The sequence below is a fragment of the Heterodontus francisci genome, chromosome 1 (genome assembly GCF_036365525.1).
Source record: "Heterodontus francisci isolate sHetFra1 chromosome 1, sHetFra1.hap1, whole genome shotgun sequence".
NCBI lineage: Eukaryota > Metazoa > Chordata > Chondrichthyes > Heterodontiformes > Heterodontidae > Heterodontus > Heterodontus francisci.
The window spans coordinates 183,397,457-183,421,024 of record NC_090371.1 but is presented as its reverse complement, the minus strand read 5'-3'; the positions used below and the strand labels follow the sequence as shown (position 1 = coordinate 183,421,024).

Here is a 23,568-nt window from a genome sequence, read left to right as displayed (position 1 = left end):
TGCCGACCAACAACCACCCATTTATACTAACCCTACAGTAATCCCATATTCCCTACCACCTACCTACACTAGGGGTAATTTACAATGGCCAATTTACCTATCAACCTGCAAGTCTTTGGCTGTGGGAGGAAACCGGAGCACCCGGCGAAAACCCACGTGGTCACAGGGAGAATTTGCAAACTCTGCACAGGCAGTACCCAGAATCGAACCCGGATCCCTGGAGCTGTGAGGCTGCGGTGCTAACCACTGTGCCACCCTTCTAGTGGTGTGCTGCAAATGAGTGCTTGCTAGGCCATTTCGGAGTCATGCACATTGCTCTAGGTCTGGAGTCACATGTAGGCCAGAACAGGTAAGGACAGCAGATTTCCTTCCCTAAGGTCATCAGTGAACCACCATGGTTTTTTTTTTTTACGGCAATCGGCAATGGTTTCATGATCAGCATTACTGAGACTAATTCCAGATTTGTTAATTGAATTTAAATTCCACCAGCTGCTGATGAGTCTGTCTGTCTCTGAACATTAGCCCAGGCCTCTGGATTGCTAGTCCAACGACATTACCACTCAGCTGCCGCCTCCCCAGTGATGTGAAATGAGATAGCATGTGTACATGTGCACTAAATAGGAAAGAACTCATTAACCATATCATGACTTCCTTTATACAAGTGATTAGATAAAATAAATATTCTGACTACTTAAGATGGTTTCTTAGAGCAGTGCGTTCTGGAACCAACCAGAGAGCAGGTTATATTAGACTTGGTATTGTGTAATGTGACAAGATTAATCAATGACCTCAGAGTAAAGGCACCTCTAGGTAGCAGTGACCACAATATGATTGAATTTTACATCCAGTTTGAAAGAGAAGAGTCGGTCTAAGACTAGTATTTTGAACTTCAATAAGGGCAACCATGTGGGCATGATAGTGGAGCTAGTTGGTAAACTGGGTTATTAGGCTAGGAGATAGATCAATAGAGAAGCAGTGGCAGACATTTAAAGTGATATTTCAGAATATTCTTAAGTATATTCCTAATAGGAACAGGAGTAGGCCTTTCAGCCCATCGAGCCTGCTCTGCCATTCAATACGATCATGGCTGATCATCCACTTCAGTGCCTTTTTCCCTCACTATCCCCATTTCCCTTTGTCATTGATATTTAGAAATCTGTCAATCTCTACTTTAAATATACTCAATGACTGAGCTTCCACAGCCCTCTAGGGTAGAGAGTTCAAAAGATTCACAACCCTCTGAGTAAATTTATCCTCATCTTTGTCCTAAGTGGCTTCCCCTTTATTTTGAAACTGTGTCCCCTGGTTCTGGACTCCCCAACCAGGGGAAGCATCTGGCCTGTATCTACCCTGTCTATCCCTTTAAGTATTTTGTAGATTTCATTGAGATCACCTCTCATTCTTTGAAACTCTAGAGAATGCAGGCCCGGTTTCCCCAATCTCTTCGTAGGACAGTCCCGCCATCCTGGGAACAAGTCTGGTGAATATTCGTTGCACTTCCTCCATGACAATGATAACCTCCCTAAGGTAAGGGGACCAGAACTGCGCACACTACTCCAGGTGCGGTCTAACCAAGGTTCTAAACAATTGAAGTAAGACTTCACTACTCCTGTATACTCATTCTCTTGCGATAAAGGATAACATACCATTAACCTTCCTAATTGCTTGCTGCACCTGCATGTTAGCTTTCAGTGACTTATTGATGACACCCATGTCCCTTTGTACACCTACACTTTCTAATCTCTTAACATTTAAGAAATACTCTGCACATCTGTTCCTCCTACCAAAATGGATAACCTCACATTTTTCCACATTATATTCCATCTGCCACATTCTTGCCCACTCACTAAGTCTGTCCAAATCCCCTTGAAGCAGCTTTGCATCTTCCTTAGAACACATTCCCACCTAGTTTTGTGTCATCTGTGAAATTGGAAATATTACATTTGGTCCCCACATCCAAATCATTGATATATATTGTGAACAGCTGGGGCCCAAGTACTGATCCTTGCTAGTCACAGCCTGCCAACGTGAGAATGACCTGTTTATTCCTACTGTCTGTTCTATACCTGTTCATCAATCCTTAATCCATGCCTGTGTATTACCTCCTATCCCATGTGCTTTAATTTTGCTAACCAACCTCCTGTGGAGGACTTTTATCAAAAGCCTTCTGAAAATCCACGTATACTACGTCCACGGACTCCCCTTTATCAATTCTGTTAGTAACATCCTCAAAAAACTCCAACAGGTTCATCAAACATGATTTCCCATTCATAAATCCATGTCGACTCTGCCCAATCAGATCATTATTATCCAAGTGTCCATTTATCACATCCTTTAGAATAGATTCTTATGTTTTCCCTACTACTGATGTAAGGCTAACAGGTCTGTAGTTCCCTGTTTTCTCTCTCCCTTCTAATCTGCAGGAACCGTTCCAGAATCTACAGAATTTTGGACGATGATCAATGCATCCACTATCCTCCATAGCTACCTCTTTCAACACTCTGGGATGTAGAATATCAGGTCCTGGGGACTTATCAGCCTTCAGCCTCATTAATTTCTCCAGCACAACCTTCTTACTAATAATTTTCTGCAATTCCTCATTCTCCCTCGTCCCTTTGATCTCTAATTCTGGGAGATTTCTTGTATCTTCCTCAGTGAAGACAGACACATAATCATTTAGCTTCTCTGCCATTTCTCTGTTTCCCATTATAAATTGTCCTGACTCTGCCTGTAATGGACCTACATTTATTTTAGCCATACGTTTCCTTTTTATGTAGCTAAAGAAGCTTTTACAGTCTGGTTTTTGTTTTTTGCTAGTTTACATTTATATTCTATTCTCCCTTTATCATTTTCTTGGTCCTCCTTTGCTGTATTCTAATATCCTCTCAATCCTCTGGTTTAATGCTATTTCTGACAACTTTATAGGCCTTTTCTTTTAATCTTCTACGATCCTTAAATTCCTTTGATAACTACAGTTGACTGCCTTTACTTTTGAGGTTTCTGTGCCTTGAAGGAGTGTATAATTGCTGTAAACTGTAATAATTCTTTGAAGACTATCCATTGTCTGTGCACTGTCATACCTTTTAATGTATTTTCCCAATCCACCTCAGTCAGTTTGCCCCTCATACCTTCAGAATTTCCTTTGTTTAAATTTAACACCCTGCCTTCAGATTGAACTACCTCACTTTCAAAGATAGAATTTTACATTATCATATTATGGTCACTCATCCTTAAAGGTTCTTTTACAACAAGATTATTAATTAGCCCTTTCTCATTACATCATAATAGATCTAAAATGGCCTGTTCTGTAGTCAGTTCCTCAACATACTGCCATAGAAAACCATCCCTAACACACTCCAGAAACTCATCTTCCACAGCATTAGTGTTCACTAGGTTTACTCAGTCTTTGTGCAGATTGAAGTCACCAGTTTTACTGTATTACCCATGCTACATGCTTCTTTAATCTTATTAATACCATGCCCCACACTACCACTACTGTTTAGTGGCCTATAAACAACTCCTACCAATGTTTGTTGCCCCTCGCCATTTCTTAGCTCCACCCAAACAGATTCCACATTTTGTTCTTTCAATCTGAAATCCTCCCTTACTAATATACTGATCCCATCCCTTCTTAGCACAACGCCATCTCCTTTTCCTTTTTTCCTGTCCTTCCTAAATATTGAATATCCTTGAATATTTAGTTCCCAGTCTTGGTCATCCTGTCGCCATGTTTCGGTAATGGCAATTAGATCATACCCATTAACCTCTATTTGTGCCTTTAAATCATCTACCTTGTTGCAAATGCTGCCTGCATTCAGGTAGAGTGCCCTTAACCTTGTTTGCTTGACATTCTGCATTCTAAACCTAGTTGCTTGCCTTTGTTTCGCCTGCCTTCTAACATCACTTGCTACTTTTCTACCTCCTGTTATCAGCTTTATTTCCTTCCAGTTTGAGCTACCCTTCAGGTTCTCATCCCCCTGACAAGCTAGTTTAAACCCTCCCCAACAGCACTAGCAAATCTCCCTGCAATGGTATTGGTTCTAGTCCTGTTGAGGTGTAGTCCGTCCATCTTGTACAGGTCCCAATGCCTCAGAAATCTGATGCCCTCCCTCCTACACTGATTACTATACTACTATAAAGAAAAATTCTAAGGGGAGGTCCCACCATCCGTGGTTAACTAAAGTTAAGGAAAATATCAAACTTAAGGAAAAAGCATATAATTGCACAAAGATGAGTGGCAGGTCAGAATATATATAGCAGAGAATGACTAAAAGGTTAATCAGGAGAAAGAAATTAGAATATGAGAGGAAGCTAACTAGAAATGTAAAAACAGATAAGAGTTTCTACAGGTATTTAAAAAGGAAAAAAGTAAAGTGAATGTTGGTCCTCTAGAGAGTGAGAATGGGAAGTTAGTAGATAATAAGGAAATGGCAGATGAACAAATATTTTGCTTCTGTCTTAACTACAGAGGATACAAAACATTCCAGTAAATCAGGAGGTGGAAGGAATAGAGGAACTTGATGAAATTACAATCACTAGGGAAATGGTACTGAGCAAACTGATGAAGCTGCAGACTGACAAGTCCCCGGGTCCTAATGGGCTTCATCCTAGGGTCTTAAAAGAGGTGGCTAATGAGATAGATGTGTTGGTGTTACTTTTTCAAAATTCGCTGCATTCTGGAGCGGTTCCATCAGACTGGAAAGTAGCAAATATAACCCCTCTATTCAAGAAGTGGGGAGGCAGAAAACGGGTGACTATAGGCCAGTTAGCTAGACATCTGTCGTGGGGACAATGTTCAAATCGATCATTACAGAGGTTATAGCTGGGAACTTAGAAAAACTCAAGGTAATCGGGAATAGTCAGCATGGCTTTGTGAAAGAGAAATCATGTTTAGCCAATTTGTTGGAGTTCTTGGAAGGAGTAACATGTGCTGTGGATTAAGGGAGCTCATTGACATACTGTACTTGGATTTCCAGAAGGCATTTGACAAGGTGCCACATAAAAGGTTATTGTGCAAAGTAGGAGCTCATGGTGTAGGGGGTAACATATTTAGCATGGATAGAAGATTGACTAGCTGGCAGAAAACAGAGTATGCATAAATTCGCCCTTTTCTGGTTGGCAGGATGTGGCTAGTGGGGAGTCCTGCAGTGGTCTGTGCTAGGGCCTCAACTTTTAACAATTTATATCAATGACTTCGATGAGGGGAGCAATGGCTTGGTAGCTAACTTTGCAGATGACACAAAGATGGGCAGGAAGGAATGTTGTGAAGAGGACATAAGGAGGTTGCAGACTGATAGGTTGAGTGAGTGGGCAAAAATCTGGCAGATGGAGTATAATGTGGGAAAATGTGAAGTTGTTCACTGGTCGGAAGAATAAAAAAAGCAGAGTATTACTCAAACGGAGAACGATTGCAGAATTCTGAGATTCAGAGGGATCTTGGTGTTCTAGTGCATGAGTCACAAGGTTTGTATGCAGGTACAGCAAGTCATAAAGATGGCTAATGGAATGCTATCCTTTATTACGAGCGGAATTGAAAATTAAAGTAAGGATGTCATGCTTCAGTTATACAGGGCAATGGTGAGATCACATCTCAAATACTGTGTGCAGTTTTGATCTCCTTATTTAAAGAAGGCTGTAAATGCATTGGAGGCAGTTCAGAGGAGGTTTACTAAATTGATACCTGAAATGAGCAGATTGTCTTATGAGGTAAAGTTGGACAGACTGGGCTTGTTTTCACTGGAGTTTAGAAGAGTGAGGGGAGACTTGATTGAATTACGTAAGATCCTGAATGGTCTTGACAAGGTGGATGTGGAAAGGATGTTTCCTCTTGTGGGTGAGTCCAGGACTAGGGGGCACTGTTTTAAACTTAAGGGTCACTCTTTTAGGACAGATGAGAATTTTTCTTAGAGGGTTGTGCGACTTTGGAACTCTGCCTCAGAAGGTGGTGAAGATGGGGTCATTGAATATTTTAAAGGCGGAGGTACATAGATTCTTATTAGGCAAGGGAATCAAAGGTTATCGGGTAGATTGGAGTGTGGAATTCGAGACTCAAACAGATCAGCCATGATCTTATTGAAAGGCGAAGCAGGCTCAAGGGGCTGAATGGCCTACTTCTGCTCCTAGTTCATATGTTTGTATTCATATGTACTTTGAATTAAATTATGTAGTTGGTCAAATAATTGCATTTGATGTCTCATTAAACACCTCTGTGATTCATGTTTGCAGTACATTGCAGCTTCTTTAAATTTAAATCGTGCTATCGCCTACTTTTTGCTACCATTTATGAATTGAATCATCTAACAGTAACAAAGCACATTGTGCTGTTAATGTTTTATGAATATGTAGTTTTGAGCATTATCAAATGCAATTTGCAAAGGCAAATAAATGGCTTAATTTCTCTCTCTATACCCCTCAATTCTCTTTTACCTCAACCATCCATTTAACTCCATTGTCTACTCCAATGATCTCCTGTCTGGCCGCTTAATCCTCCATTTAAGTGTCAGCAGTTGATAGCACACACGCCTCTAAGTCGGAAGGTTGTGGGCACAAACCCCCCTCCAGGACTTGAGCACAAAAATCAGTGCTGACATTCCAGTGCAGTACTGAGGGGGTGCTACACGGTTGGATGGGGTTTTTTAGATGACGCGCTAAACCAAGGGCTCCTTCTGCCACCTCAGGTGGGTGTTTAAGAACCCGTGGCACTGTTCTGAAGCAGAGCAGGGAAGATGTATCCTTGGTGTCTTGGCCAACATTTATCCCTCGATCAACATCTCTCGCACATTATCTGGTCTTAATGGGAGTTTGCTATGTGCAAATTGGCTAGTGTGTTTCCTGCATTACAACGATGCCTACTTAATCGGTTCTAAAGCACTTTTGAACAATCTGTGGTGTTAAAAAAGTGCTATATAAATGCAAGTCCTTTTTTTTCTTCTCCCAATATAAACTTCAGCTCATCCAGAACCCTGCTGCCTATTTCCTGACCTACTTGGCCATCATCCTTGTACTTAATTGGTTTGCATTGACTCCCGGTTCCTAATTTAAAAAAAAATCATGTTGAACCTGTGCAGAATGGTTAGGCCACATCTGGAATGTTGTGTGCAATTTTAGCCGTATTACTTTCGGGGTATATAGTAGTTCTGGAGACAGTGCTATTTATCATGACCATATGACCGATGAAGGCCCTGAGTTATTTAGGACTTGGTAAAATGGTTGTGATAGTACTGGACTTGTAACCTGGAATTTAAGAGTTCAAGTCCAGGATGCCAAGTTGTGAAATTGGATTTTAAAAAACTGGTAAAGTGGGATAGATGACACCAGAAAAAATGGCTGCCTGATTATTTGTTTAAAAATCTAATTGGTTTGTCCAGTTCCACACTGTTGTTCTCGGCCCAGCACCCACTTTTTCAGAGCAACTAGAATGGGCAATAAATGCAGCGTTGCTGATACCCATATCCTATGAGCAACTTAGAATAAAAATTGCAATGCAGTTTGGAACTATTTGTTCAAACTGAGAAGATATGATGTAGGTGTTCAATATGACAAAAGGAATAGCCAAGATAAACAAATTAAAAAAAAAATCAAAGATGGGAGTTTGTGATGGTGATAAACATTAAACGCATAAAAGGGTGAGCAAAATTTTTCACAGAGTTTATTGGAATGTGGAATGCTTTCCTGCAAGTGTTGATATATACTAAATTGATTATACCATTTAAAAATACTGGGTGTGATTATTAAAAATTAATATAAGATATAGAGAAAAAGCTGGAAAATAGGATAATCTCGAAGGCAGGAAAATAACTTTTAAAAGCAGTGCAAACAGTATCTAAGTTCATCGTGAGTTAGAGGGCCAAATGATAGCTATGTGTAAAAATTTCCATTTCTATCTGGGGCATTGAAGGCATTCATGTTTTGCAAAAGGTAACTTTTCTGGTTAACTTCCATTTCTGAGGAGTGTCATTTATTTGTGCTTTTACAAATTATTCTTCATCCATTCACAACAGCACAAATGATCAATTATTTTATTTAATGTAATGACATCTATAAGCATTTTATAGTTGTTACAAACAGGTGGGAAATGGTGTGGGTGGCTTCCACTTCTCACCTTTCAACTGACCGCAGATAGTGTTTTAAAAGTAGTGTTTTAGTCCAAGTGTTTAAGGGTCAAAAACCGACAACAGTTTTTTTTTTAGCTTTAAAAAGGTAACGATTTATTGAAACAATGCCTGAAAATATTCTCAACCTCACCATTCATGCATTCACATATATGCACACACAAAAAGAGAGTAGAGGGTTATATGTAATTAGAGTCCAATTGTTGTAAAGAGAGTTCATTTTGAAACCTCCTTGGTTTTCTGCCAGAAGTTTTTAACTGCATTGCAGGCCTGAATGTTCCTCCTCTTGGAATTGATGAAGTCTCTCAGACTCCTTTGGTTACAATTCAGTCCGAAGTTGGTGGTGGAATTCCTGTTTCAGTTTCCCAGATGGGGAGTTTTCAAGGTCACCTTGCAATCTCTCTGCCGCTAGTTTAATGATGGTGCTGGCAGGGCTGTGCTTTAGCTGGATCGATCTCTCAGCTTCTCTGGCTGGAATGGCTTTCTGACACTCGCTCCCGCTCTCAGAAATCTCTAAGAAAAAAACTCATCAAGCTGGGTTTCAGTCAGTTGACTCAAGATGCTTTCCCCTGGTGTGTTCATGCAGTGTCCCAGGACGTGGTTACCATTGGACCACATTCGGATGCCATTATGCAACATTTTGATAATAGGTGTTATTTCACTAAGCTTCGGAGTCAGTCTGTCTGCAAAAGCCTTTGCTAGCCCAATTTTTGGCGATGGGAATCATTAACATGTTTTACATGCCAATGTGCCTCCTCAAGCTGATTCCAGACATCATTAATCCCTTCTTCAACAATCATGTTGATTGGCAGTACAGGAGGGGATCACCTGACCTGACTAGCAAAGTGTCCTTTTTCCTATAGCTTAGTTCAACAGTTTACTTTTACTTCATAATTCCTCCAGTTCATTTCATATTTCATCAATATTCCCTCTGAGTATGACCTGATATTTTGATTTCAGAATGTGCTTTTAATAGCTAGAACAGATTATTTAATATTCTCTGACTGCACTAAAAGAATTAATTTTTTGTAGTTACGTAAACTGGCAAAATATCTTTTGTTCCTTTTCAGTCACAGCTGAACTACGAGAAAATGAGTACAAACCAAGAGATGAGATTGTTAACAGACCTAATGTGCAAAGGTAATTGGTGTTGCAGTAAATTTAGTAAGCTTTATTCAAAACATTTTTGAAGACCCTTTAATTCTGGAGAGGAATACTTCGAACATACTAGGAGAGAAATTCAACTTGCAATGTTAAGTTAACCTTTTGTTTTTTTTTTCTTAGATCACTGTTTGATATAGACAGGTTTGGTAAAGGCCAAGCATCACCTTCATTAGAAAGAGCCAGGAAATCTTCTCCCTTTCCTAAGCAAAAAACTTTGTTCCAAGAGTCATCTGGAATGAACTTGCAGAACAACAGGTACTGTAGGGATAATGCAAATCCACCACAGCAGCAATTGAAACAACCCTCCACAGACAAACCAGCTTCAAATTTCTCAACCAAGTCCAACAGCGAGGATATATCTGTGCCACAAGATCATTGTGTATTTCCATGCAAAGACTTGAAGGTTTCAGTTGTTGCTTATGGGAAAAGTTCTGGTCACAGTTTGCAAGCCTCACTGGGTTCTGCAGTTCATAGGTTTCCTTCCCAATCTCAGCATGTGGAAATAAATGCAGCAGCATCACCATCTGAATCACCAGTACATATGCATCCAGCCAACAGTTCCTCTGACAATTCTCAGTTCAATCTATGCCTGCTATCTGGAGGACTGAGTTCACACCGTGGTTGTGAAATGAGAGATAACCTCCTAGCATCTGCCTGTCACGAAAGGTCATCGCCACCACCTTTGCCTCCAAAGATGTATAATCGGAGAGCCCAATCCAGTTTGGACAGCAATACTTTAAATGTCAAGCCGGTAAGGGAGCAAAAGGAAAATGTTTCTATTTTGACTAAAGTGACTGCATGCGTAAAATCCAGGTTTACAGATGATGCAATGGTGCCTCTGAATGAGGTGCCTAAGAGGACCTTTGGACTAGGGCAGGTTTCAAATCCTTCAGAAGGCTCTGATCATGAGTTCTCACGCGATGGGGTAATAAATGTGCCTGACGATTCTGCAAAGCTTGAAACCAATGCTGCTTCAGCAGGGCAGGATAAACCTGTTGCTCCAACAACCTATTTTTCTGTGGATAGTTGCATGACTGATACTTACAGAGTCAAGTACCATGAGAGACCAAAACTCTACTTTGCAGATATGAAAGCAAATGAATCCAAGCAGGGAGCAGGAAATCCCTTTCAAGGTGAGTTGGGTTTGAAAATTAGAACCAGTTGGACAACTGTTGAAGTCACACCCCTGAAATATTAGCACATGTTTCTGTTTGAGATAATGCTCAATCTGCAATGTATTATAGCTGTTCATGTTTAACTGAGTGTGAATATGCAGAAATATGCCTGTATTTAAATAATTATATAAAATTTAGTTAGAAAAGCTGCAGACAGCTTTTAGCTGCATAGATTCCATAGATTGTGAATAAACTATGCACATAACATACATTTACAATAAATGCTACTTAAGATGCAAGGAAGCCCACATCTTCAAAAGTTTTGTGATTAGAAATTATCGTAGCACTATTTTGGGATGTCTACTACACCTCATGACAATACTTGATATTTACTAGAGTATTATTAAACAAAATTTGACACCAAGGATCTATTAAGTAACCAAAAGCTTGGAGAAAGATGTAGGTTTTAAGTAGCACCTTCAAGAAAAAGAGAGAGGCTTAGGGCCGGGATTTCCAGAGCCTCTGACCCAAGCAGCTGAAGGCACGTCAGCTAATAGTAGTGATTGAAATCATAAAAACATAAGAAAGAGGAGCAGGAGTAGGCCATTTGGCCACTCGAGCCTGCTCCACCATTCATAGCTGATCTGATCGTGACCTTAACTCCATTTTCCTGCACACCTCCCCCCCACCCCCCCCCCCTGCCCCCAATAACCCTTAACTCCCTTGTGGATCAAAAATCTGTTTAACTCAGCCTTGAATATATTCAATGGCCCAGCCTTCACTGCTCGCTGGGGAAAAAATTCCAAATGCTACTGACCATTTGACAAGAAATTCCTCCTCATCTCAGTCTTAAATGGGAGATCCCTTAATTTGAACTGTGCCCCCTCGTTCCAGATTCCCCCAGGAGGGTAAACATCCTCTCAGCATCTCTCCTGTCAAGCCCCCTCAGAATCTTTTATATTTCAATAAGATCACCTCTCATCCATCTAAACTGCAATGAGTATAGCTCCAACTTAATCAGCCTTTCCTCATAAGACTTATCCTTATCCCAGGAATCAACCTATGAACCTTCTCTTAAACTGCTTCCAATGCAAGTATCACCCTCAAATAAGGTGACCAAAACTGTACACAGAACTTTAGGTGTAGTCTCGCCAGTGCCCTGTACAGTTGTAGCAAGACTTTCCTACTTTTATACTCCATCCACCTTGCAATAAAAGCCAACATTCAATTTGCTGTACCTGCATGCTGACTTTTTATGATTCATGGACAAGGAGACCCAGGTCCTCTACTGCAGCAGTCTACAGTTTCTCTCCATTTAAATAATCTGCTTTTCGATTCTTCCAAAGTGTACAACCTCACAGTTTTCGACATAGAAACATAGGAAAATTTCAGTCGTGATCGCACCACCCAATCTAATCCCACCTTGCAACACCTGGTCCATTGCCTTGCCGTTAACAGCACCTCAGGTGCATGTCCAGGTACCTTTTAAAAGAATTGAGGGTTTCTGCCTCCACCACTATTCCTGGCAGTGAATTCCAGACGTCCACCACCCTCTGGGTGAAAAGGTTTTTCTTCATTTCCCCTATAATCCTTCTCCCAATCACCTTGTATCTGTACCCCTGGTAATTGACTTCCCCACTAAGGAAAACGGGTGCTTCCAGTCTATCTAGGCCTCATAATTTTGCATACCTCAATTAAGTCACCCCTCCGCCGCCTCTGTTGTAAGGAAAACAACCCTAGCCTATCCAATCTTTCCTCATAGCTGCAACTTTCATGCTCTGGCAGCATTCTTTTAAATCTCCTCTGTACTCTCTCCAGAGCAATTATGTCCTTCCTGTAATGTGGTGATCAGAACTGTACGCAGTACTCCAGCTGTGGCCTAACCAGCATTTTATGCAGTTCCAGCATTACATCCCTGCTTCTGCATTCTATACCTCGGCCAATAAAGGAAATCATTCCATATGCCTTCACCGCTCCATCTACCTGTCCTGCCACCTTCAGGGACCTGTGGACATGCACTCCAAGATCTGTCACTTCTAACCCTCTCAGTAGCCTCCTGCTTATTGTGTATTCCCTCGCTTTATTTGCCCTCCCCTGATGCATTACCTCACACTTACCTGGATTGAATTCCATTTGCCACTTTTCTGCCCACTCAGCCAAGCCACTGATAGCTTTCTGGAGTCTACAGCTATCCTCTTCATCAATTTTTGTCATCAGCAAATGTTCCAATCATGCCTCCCACATTTAAGTTCAAATCATTAACATTATACTCCAGCTGCCAAATTTTTGTCCGCTCCCTTAACCTATCTATATCCCTTTGCCAACTCTATCCTCTTCACAATTTGTTTTCCTATCTACCTTCCTATCGTCAGCAAATTTGGCTACAATACAGTCAGTCCCTTCATCCAAGTCGTTAATATAGATCATAAATAGTTGAGGCCCCAGCACTGGTCCCTGTGGCACTCCACTAGTTACAGTTTGCCATCCTAGAAATGACTCGTTTAACCCGACTCTGATACCTGCTATTTAGCCAATCCTCTATCCATACTAATGCATCACCCCAAACACTAATAAGCTCTTACCTTGTATAATAACCTGTTAGGTGACACCTTGCTGAATGCCTTTTGGAAATCCAAATGCACTACATCTTCTGCTTCCCCTTTATCCACCTTGCTTGTGATATCCTCAAAGAACTGTAATAAATTTGTCAAACATGATTTTCCTTTCACAAAACTATGTTGACTCCCTGATTGTATTGTGATTTTCTAAATGTCCTGATACTACCACTTCAATAATGGATTCTAGTATTTTCCCAACAACAGACATTAGGCTAACTGGCCTATAGTTTCCAGCTTTCTGTCTCCTTTCTTAAACAAAGGTGTTACATTTGTGGTTTTTCAATCCACTGGGACTTTTCCAGAATCTAGGGAATTATGAAAGATTACAACCAATGCATCCACTATCTCTGCAGCCACTTACTTTAAGACCCTCAGATGCAGGCTATCAGGTCCAGGGAACTTGGCCTTTAGTGCCATTAGTATTCCTATTAGTTTTTCTCTAGTGATTTGTTTTAAGTTCCTCCATTTTTGCCTCCTGATTTTCTACTATTCTTTGGATGCTTTTTGTGTCGTTTACTGTGAAGATGGATGCAAAATATTTCAAAGCCTCTGCGTTTCCTTGTTTATCATTAATTCCCTAGTCTTGCCCTCTAAGGAACAATTGCTCAGTTTAGTGTTCGGCCAGGTGAGGAGGGGGCTAGGGGTTTCCTCTTAGCCTTTGCCTGGTTTAACCGTAACAGGGTTTAATTTTTAAAAACACTGTTTTTAGCTCCCTCTCAGTGAATCCTTGTTCACTGTTTTCCAATTGCAGGGCAAAGAATCAAATCAGACAGGTGTTCTTAGATTTAAACAAGAAAGGTGGAAGTTTCTTAATCTTGAGCTCTGGTTAACGACTACGAATATGCGACGCAACCATGCTAGCATGCATACGCGATAAACGCACGCAGATAGAGACAGAAAAAGTAGAAAGAATAAAGGGAAAAGTTTGAGGCAATAGTTGGGTTGTAATTACTTGTCCTTTGAGTTCAGTGTGGAGTCTTTGGTTGCTGGTAAGTCTTGCTGTTTGGGGCCTAGTGCATGCTTTAACTTGTTTCTGTGTAGGAGTCTTCTGTCTCTTGAGGGTTAAGTGACTTCAGTGGATCCGGAGGCTTATGAGAAAGTGAGAGCTCCAGCTATGGGCGAGGCTGTCTTGTTCCAGGTTCAGTTGCAGTCTGTCTTCAAACTGACCTGTGTCTAGTTCTAAAAGCCTGGACCAGCCGGTTAGTCATATGACCAGCTGGCTTAACCACTCCTGTGTTAGCAGCTTCCAAAGCTCTTGGTGGAGAGGGGTGTAGTGCTGTCTCCCACCCTGACAAGATGTGGATCACCATTGCCCAGCCCGATCTCTGTTAATTGAATTAGTGAGCAATTCTTTTGTCTCTCCAAGCACTGTCTTTTCGTATGCAAATGTCCTCCAGCCGAGTGTCTGTAAAACAAGTAATTTCTTCATTCCAGCAACAGTTTAAAATTAAGGTTCATATAATAAAATTACTATGCCTCATTCTTAGCAGGTGGGGGTCTTCATGACACCTCCACACCCAGTGGAATGAAATGTGATTTTTTTTTTTCATGAGCAGGACTAGAGAGAAGATAAATACAGGAAAACACACATGCTTCTCTCTAATACATTGAGAAATCGTAACAGTTGTTGCAGCATGTCTTTTCTTGGTAGCAGTGCTGCTTTAAACTGCCCTTTTTGGCATTCCAATGAACATGTGGTTTTTGGGGAAGTGTTTCAGTTTGTACATTTTCATGAGTGCCTAAGGTGTCTTTGTTCTTGTTGAGGTCTGCAGGGGGAGGGGTAGATTTAATTAGCCCTAGGTTGGAGTTCTGCTCAGGGGCGGCGACAATGGGCAGTTCCACTCAACACTCTCAGTCAGTGCTTTTAATAAGTTATCCAAGGGCTTTTCACCTTGGGGGATGGCTGGTTCTCTTTTCTGCTGACTCTGGGGGAGGATTCTTTGCTAATCTTCCCCTTGTCCTCTGGGACACTTCTGCTTGCAGGTATTTGTCGCGATTCGACTGCACTCCCCTGTGGCACTTCGGATAGGTGATGCAGCACTCTCATGGTTTCTCTGCCCTCTTGAGGACTTTTTGTCTCTGGAGGTTCCTGTAAATGCTATTAACAACTCTGGTGGGGTGCCTTTGGTGTCTGAATTTACATAAGAGGATGTGGAGTCTAATTTTCAAACATTTTGGGGTTGGCTGACCAGACAGTAGGTGTTTTCATCCAGGATTCCTCCCGAATTTCCTTTCACCTACCCTCTTGCTCCCTTTTTCCCCTTTTCCTTTCTAATCTTTTGCCAGCTTTGTGCCTGTCTGTCCCCTTTTGTTCTTGGCAGCGGTCCCTTACAGTTCATCAGCCATCTGCTGGAGGGTCCTCCAAACACCGATACAGGACTTAGGGGTGCAGATTTCACTAAGTTGGGTTTTCCCCTCAACCTGGCACATGTGGCAACTCCTACAGTACTCCTCCACATCTTTGTGAAGTTTTGGCCAGTCAAACTGCTGTCTTATGCAGGCTTTGGTTTTTCGTATACTGCCATGTACAGCCACTGTAATCTCATGGGCCATTTTCATATTTCTCTCTGGTACCTCTGCGGCACCACTAACTGTTGAACCACTGTCCACTCCTTGCTCTCAGGTCTGTGAGGAAAACTCCATTTCCTCATCAGTACCTCATTATTTAAATAGTAGCAATCAGGGACTCCCTTTGCTTCAATTTCAGACTGGGCAGCCTGTGCTAACTCTCTCTCAATAGTGGGTCAGCTCACTGAGCCTCAGCTAAGGAAGATCCATTTAACTCATTCCCTGGCTCTTCTAACTTTCCAAAGAAAGTCTCGGGCAGACAGACCTCCTGGTCATCTGCCTACAGTGCCAATTCAGTCTCCTCTGGGGGAGCTGGTTTGCTCATGGCCTGATTCACTACATATTCAGGGCAATGACAGAGAGAGAGAGATGGCGTTTTTGACTAGGGAAGTGAGTTTATGAAAGACAGTCTTTCCAATGTTTAGTTGGAAATTTCTGCTTGACCAAGACAGGATGTCAAACAAACAGCGTGATAAATTACAGAATGTGGAGGGTTTGAAGGAGGTATTGGTGAGGCAGAGCTGGTTGTTGTCAGCATGCATGTGAGACCTACCATGTTTTCAGATGTCACTGAGGAGCAGCATGTAGATGAGGAATGGGAGCGAACCCCAGGATAGATCCTTGGTTGACACAAGAGGCAACCGTATTGGAACAGGCAGAGAAGCTATTGTAGTGATTCTCTGGCTTTGACTAGGTAGATGATGATGGAACCAGACGAGGAAAGTCCCACCCAGTGGAGAGGCATTGAGGGAAGAATGGTGTGGTTTCAATGCAGACGGGTCAGGGTGAATAAGGAGAGAGTGTGCACCATGGTCGCAGTCACACAATGTGTAATTTGTGACTTTGATATGTGGCAGGGGCACAAACCTGATTGAAAAGTTTCAAGCCTGGAGTTGTGGAAACGATGAGCACAGATTTGAGAGGCAATAAAATCTTCAAAAATTTTGAAGAGGAAAGGGAGATGATTAGAGATGGGGCGGTATAGAAGAGCCAAAGTTGGGTATTTTGAGGAATAGGTGTGATAATGGCAAATTTGAAGGGGATGGGGTCAGTATCTGAGGCAAGGGAGCCATTAACAATATTATAATAGAAATTAGGCAAAAAACAACCTTTTTTGAGTGAGAATATGTGTAGTCTTGTAGATGTTTTTGATACGGTAAGAGAGAGGATTAATGACAAAATAGATTTTGAAAAAGGTATCTTCTAAACGGTTCATAGTTATTTTATGTTTAGTTCATTTATAAAGTAAATTGGTTCAATCTCATTCAAACATGATTAAGATTTAATTTTCAATATATAGTTGATGACCTATAATTGTGAACTGTTCTTTATACAGGTTCATCTGTGAATACATCTCAAATGATGCATAACCCCAGAAAAGGAAATTCCCATTTTTAATTGGTACTGTGAAACTGAACCAGGTATTTCCCAACATCTCAGCATTGTGTAATCTGAATATGCTGTTATATTTAAGAAGCAGCTGGCTACGGCAGTGGAATTGAGGGATGAGATTATTTCTAAGTCACAAGGCCACTTTGAATAAAGGGCATCTTCATTTGGTCTTATCTTGTGATCTAGAGTTCTTGGGAAAGTGGGTGCCATGTACTCAACCACAAGCATTAAGATCATTTCATATATCTGCAATATAGCCACTCTCCTTGATATAACAGAAGAAGTGCTTATGTACCCACATTAGTGCATAAAATATTTGAATGGCAATCCACAAATGCTTCTGTGTTCATGTGTGTTACAACCAGATGAGAAAGGTGTCTAGGGGTCTTCTACTGTCTTCACCTGGTCTTATTGTAACAGGGTTTAATTTTAAACAGTGTTTTGAAGTCCCACTTTGTGAATCCTCGTTCACAGCTTTCCATTATAAGGTAAAGAAATGAGCACACCAGGTTTTCTTTAGGTTTAAAGAAGAAAAGTGAAATTTATTAAACCTTAACCATATTAGAGTTTAAAATCAATGTTCATGTGGCAAAATTAATTTTTCCTCACTCTTGGCAGGTGGGAGACTTGCCTGACAATGTGCCATATCTAACTGTGAAGTTGGGAAGGCAACATCATCTTAGGTCTGTTCCAATGGTGCTGTGACTCACCTTGATTTCAGTGATACTACCAAGATAGTACAATGGATATTTATACCCATGGCCCCCGAAACAGCAAATGCTCAATTTTACCTGCTCCATCCGGAGATAAAGTAAATGGTTAATAATGAAATCTCTCAGTAAATCACATGAACTGATTGGCTGATTTAACAACATTGGGTTTAGCACAAGTTGCCTTCTACTATCTGTGTCAAGGAATTAAAAGTATTAAAAATTTGCAGACAATATTACTGCATACAAGATAAAGCTATACCGCTTAAACTGTTGCTGGAGTCTTGTTGCAGCATAATATTGTCATTAACCTGGAAGTTCTTCACTCACTTATTTCCTCTTCTGTGGATAACACTGCCTGGAAATGAGGTTGAACAGTGAATCACTGTAGGTCAGGGTGCTCAGGAAGTTAAAGACAAAATTAGCAGCAGGAGTAGGCCATTCGGCCCTTCGAGCCTGCTCCGCCATTCAATACAATCATGGCTGATCATCCAAACTCAGTAACCTGTTCCCGCTTTCTCCCCGCATTCCTTGATCCCATTAGCCCTGAGAACTATATCTAACTCTTTCTTGAATATATTTAATGATTTGGCCTCAACTGCTTTTCGTGGTAAGTTGGGAGACCAGCCTGGAGAGCTTTGGAATAGTTAAGTCTGAAGGTAACACAAGCATGGATGATTGTTTTAGCAGCAGATGGACTAAGTTTGGGGTTCGAGATGAGTGATGATATGGAGGTGAAAAGAATGTGGTCTTTGATTCAGAGGATGTGGGGCTGCCAAGACTCTGGTTCAGCTTGAGACAGTGGCCATCATGCTTACATTGCAGTCCAGTATTGTTTTTAATACCATATTTTCTTTCATGCTTTGAAGTAGGAAGCTGTGATTGCATGTCATATAATTTTTCATCATTACTTCAACTAATTCTGTTTAAAAATAGTATTTTTAAAAATTGAAATGGAACTGTGAATCAAATGTATATCCATTATTACTGTAGTATTTATAGCATCTATAATTATGAATATTCTCAAATTGCATAAGATAGTGCACTATCAATCTCAGATTTTTCTTAACTAAGATTTTCCATATAACCACAAGTACAAAGCAGATTAATCAGTGCTGGTACAAAGAGGGAGATATGACTATAAACAAGTCTGATAATTTTGGGACTAGCTAATATATTTTAGGAACATTAGAAATTGAATCTAATTGATACTGGACAAGTGTAAGTGTGAACTTTTTACACCCTTCAGGAGAATGCTATTACTGATCTATGTCTATTCTTTAGTGTTGGGCCTACTATTCCTAAATATCAGAAGCTTTAACAACCTCCTAAATCAATAATGAAAACTTTTTTTTTAAATGCTGAAAGGTCATCGACCTGAAACGTTAACACTCTCTCCATTGATGCTGCTGGACTGCTGAGTATTTCCAGCACTTTCTGCATTTAAGTGGGTGCTGTATATGTGCTATTATATTTGTACAGCTTCGGATCACTTTCATTTTTGATTTTATTTTTCCAGGTTATGGATAGATGTTCTGCCTCGTGTGCCATTTGGCATATATAGAATTAAAGACATCACTAATTGCATCCCAAAAACTTGACAAGTGAGATAAACCATAAATAAAATGGTCATGGAACCTACTTTTACTCAGTTCCAACTTGGTTTTAAAGACTGCATAACTGGAGGACAATAAATGCAAAAAGAACTCCAATCAAAATTGTCATGAAAAGAATAATTGTTGCAGATATTGTCCAGCAGAGGGTAGCTGTCGTTCATGAAGTTGGACAAAGTCAAAAGATTCGGTCATATGCTCCTTGTCGAATAGACAGTACTGTGCATAGTGAAGATATGTTGCAAACATTTTAAAAATGTCAGCCAAAAACTTGTATTCTGTACGTTGTTAACACAAGATCAGTTTATATTAACTTTTTTGTATAAACCACAATTGAGTTATTACAAGGAATCATTTCAAATATTGCTGTATTGAATCCTATGCCAAGAAAATGTTAAGCAAAGTTGATTGCAGAAAACAAGATAAAGCAGATAAAGTCTGTCTTGTTTTCTTTAAATGCAATTTTCTGCTTTAATATGCTGAATTTTAAGTTTTTTTTTATACCTGAGGAAACTGATAAGTTGCCATAAAAGGAAAAGTTGATGGGCAGAAATTGATTTCAAATGAAATTCATGAAAACCTGGTCTTTTGTATCTTTGAGCAAAATGCAGTTGTGTAGAAAATGAAAATATTTTGAAAGTTGGGAGGTTTATGCATTGAACACAAAACAATGCATTCTTTTAATGAAAGCAAAAAGATGCTAGCAATCTGAACTAAAAACAAAGTGCTGGAAATACTCAGGTCAGGCAGCATCTGTGGAGTGAGAAGCAGGGTTAATGTTTGATGAAAGGTCACAGACCTGAAACGTTAACTCTGCTGCTCTCTCCACAGATGCTGCCAGACCTGCGTGTTTCCAGCAATTTCTGTTCTTTTAATTGATTAAAACAAAATTGGAAAAAAAGCAGCAGGGTAGAGTAAAAGATCTGAACCAAAATATTTCAGTGGTTTGAAGAGGCTTTTTAACGAGTTCAGTTTTTAACAAATAATGCTTTTTATAAATGTGTGAGGAAATGCTTGCAAATATTGATACACTCCCAGAGACTCCAATCCAAATGTCCAATACTCTTGTCAACTACCCAAAACATAGCATAACACATTTTTTATTGGTATATAAAATAACAAACATTCTAGCAAGTCAAGAAATACAGAATCTAATTACTATAAACCAAGATCTTATTACTGCTTTGAGGATGTGGCAAAAACAAAACGGTATAACTTTTATTTCTGAAATTTGAAAAATGGTTTTAGCATTTTCTGTATTTGTATTTCTCAAATGAGCTTGCAGAAACCAGTTTTATTCATAATTATGCTAAAATTATAGCTTTTATGTACGTGTTGTATATGTCAAACATTTTGAAACAAATAATTGCCCTCTGTGCAGTTTGGATACTTTTTTTTAATCACTTCTACAAATGAACTTTCAAAACTGCAAAAGCCTAATCATGTGATTTACTGAAGGTCAATTGTAACTATATACAAATATACAAGTACTGTATATCAAGGACACATGGAGCTCTCCAGGCACAAATTCTGAAAAACTGCTTTTTACATTTTTTAGTAAAAACTTTCTATAAAAGAATTTTCTCATGCATTGAGGAAAGATTCTATGCAGGCGATGAGATTTGAGGTACTGTAACTTATTTGTTTAATATACTAATATCTGCATGTAGATATTCTCTGACTAACTTTTTTCATAAAAAAATTATCTTTTCAATACCTGAAGAATACTATGTATTAACAGTAGACTTCTGTTTTTCTGTTACTATGCACACATGTTTATGGCATTTGAGTTCCTTGTTTAAAATTACTTATCTTAAATGTCACCTGAAAGGCAGATTAATTATTTAATATTATTTCCATTTATAACAAATGCTTCTAATGTACTTTTGTATCAAAATGGATTTTCTTGTCCCAAGTTGTCTTGGTATCTTTTCCAAGTGTTCCTGTATCTTTTGGGCTAAAACTCCACTGGTTCCAATGAAAAGTGAGGTTTTCTAGATACCTTCTGAACAACCTTGAATTTTGCTGTGCACTGAACAGTTAACTGATCAAAGGTGTCTTTGCATGCTAGTATTTTAACGAAACTGGTAACTTGCACAAATATCTCAAAAGAAAGCCTTAAGAGTTTTAGGATCATTGTGATAAACCACATATCCTAAATGTACCTGACTATAAAATAATATATTGTGCTGTAAAAATAATTAATAATTCTGGACTCCAAACATCTGACTATTGCAGCCTGTGGAACAATTAAATACAAAAGGACCAATATGAACATAAGCCCAAACTGTGGCTAGTAGAGTGTCTATTTATTTTTCTATGTAAAATGAGGGATTATTTGTAACATTGATTTTTATTATGCTTTGAATATATATATTGTGGAGTCATGATTTACTTGTACAAGAAGGTTATTTTCCGTTACTTGTACTAATATCTTAGAGATAAAAGTATTAAACCTGAAAAAGTATTTTTCATCCTATTTTTTCAGTATCTTTACTTACTGTAGGTACATGCTTTCCAGTCTCAAGACTGGAATGTCTGCATATCGCGAACACTCAAGACTGCAAATATTTAATAACTAATTGAAGTTCCACAACACAAAGCATATGTGTATAGAACTTAGATTTTTAAAAATCCCAGTGCATTTTGTAGGAGTGTTCATGTTTTTAAATCTGTGCCAAACAACAGAAGGAAATATTAGGAGGTATGGTCAAAGAGTGTTTTAAGGAGGGTCTTCCAGGATTGGGGTGAAATGCCTGAAGGCACAGCCACCAATAATGGAAAAAATGAGGATGATGCGCAAGATGGAGAGTGGGGGTGTGGTGGTTGGAGGAGATTAGAGATAGTGGGAGGTGAGGCCATGGAGGCATTTAAACACGAGGATGACTTCAATTTGAAGTACTGGAGGACCAGGAACCAATATAAATCTTAGCACAGTCCAGGGTTATGGGCAGTTAACGCTGTGTGAAGAGTTTTAGAAAATCTGATGTTTATGAAGGACTGGAGGCTGCCCAGAGGATTATTGGATTAGTGACAAAGGCATGGATGAGGACTTCAATGGCTGATGTGCTGCAGTAAGATCAGAGGCCTTGTTATGGAGGTAGAAGTAGACTTCCTTTCACATGGGTAAGTTTTGGGATTGAAAGTGCAAATTGAGGCCAAATAGGAAGACAAGGTTGGAAATTGTCTGGTTCAGCCTGAGATTGCTGGGAGAGGGAAGGCATTTGTGGCATAGGTGCAGAGTTTGTATTTGGGATGCATTGTGTGGTTTTGATCTTCCCATTGTTTAGCTGAAGGAAATTGTGGTTCATATAAGACTGGATATTAGATGAGCAATCTGACAACACTGGTAGTGGAGGGGTTGAGAGGTGTGTTAGAGGTAGAACTGTGTGTCATCACTACATTTTTTTTGTGGCTGATGTAGATGAGGAGGGACCTTTTCAGGACTCCAGCGTTAATGGTATGGGGACGGGAAGAGGAGCTATTACTGGTGGTACTATGGTTACGATCAGATAAGGGAGAGTAGAAACAAGTGAGGTAGTAATTACAGCATTTTTTTTGAAAGAAGGGAATTTCCTGATATCTCAGGAGAGGGAACCATTTACAATGTCAGCATGGGAGCCAGGAAGGAAAATTGAGTGATGTAACAATTAAATGTGAATGGTCACAAGGAAGTGGGTTTCCTGAACAAGACGATGGATGAGAAAGTGGTGAGAGGTTTGACTTGTTGGCAAGGAGAGGCAATGCAACATCATCATTTGGTGACTGATTTCAATAAGTTTATGTTTGGTGGATGGAGTGGGCAGAGGACTCAAGTAGATGGCTGATGGTGGAAGAAAAGAAATTGGGGATTGCATTACTCTTCAGGGTCATTCTATACTCAAGGTTTATTGTGGCGGAGCATGCGATGTGTGGAAGATCTTGATGTGGTCCAGTCAGATCTGATAATGGATGGGTAAGCCAGTTGTGCACCAGGTTTGATTGTCTGTGTCCCCCGTTGGGTTTAGGGCCCCCATCATTGCACCACTGGGCAGTAAAGGATGGGATTTGGTACTTTTTTTTTTCTCTAAGGAACCAGGAAATCAAAACTGGAGGTGAGGGAGTGGTTGAGCAAATCATGGGGTGAATAGAGAACCAATAGCAGCTGAGAATTTGAAAGTTCTGTTTAAGTGGCTTGGGAGAACTTTCTCCAAGAGTGAAGGAAGTGAGCCTAGGGGGATGGTGATAGTGAGATACAAGCAAGTCGTTGGAAATTATTATAATGATTGAGACCATGG

At 40.0% G+C, this 23,568-nt stretch overlaps 1 protein-coding gene across 2 annotated transcripts in view; it reads left to right on the top strand.

Annotated features, from left to right (window-relative positions):
• The window catches only part of LOC137373851 (inactive ubiquitin carboxyl-terminal hydrolase 53-like), a 116,374-nt gene extending 94,629 nt beyond the window's left edge, over positions 1 to 21,745 (top strand). For both annotated transcript variants that reach the window (XM_068039323.1, XM_068039312.1), the window contains 4 exons: positions 9,182 to 9,251; positions 9,396 to 10,408; positions 16,913 to 16,997; positions 19,198 to 21,745. In XM_068039323.1, coding sequence (XP_067895424.1) covers positions 9,182 to 9,251; positions 9,396 to 10,408; positions 16,913 to 16,974 — 1,145 coding nt within the window. In that variant the 3' untranslated portion in view covers positions 16,975 to 16,997; positions 19,198 to 21,745. The remainder of the gene's footprint in view (positions 1 to 9,181; positions 9,252 to 9,395; positions 10,409 to 16,912; positions 16,998 to 19,197) is intronic.
• Positions 21,746 to 23,568: the final 1,823 nt, after the last annotated feature.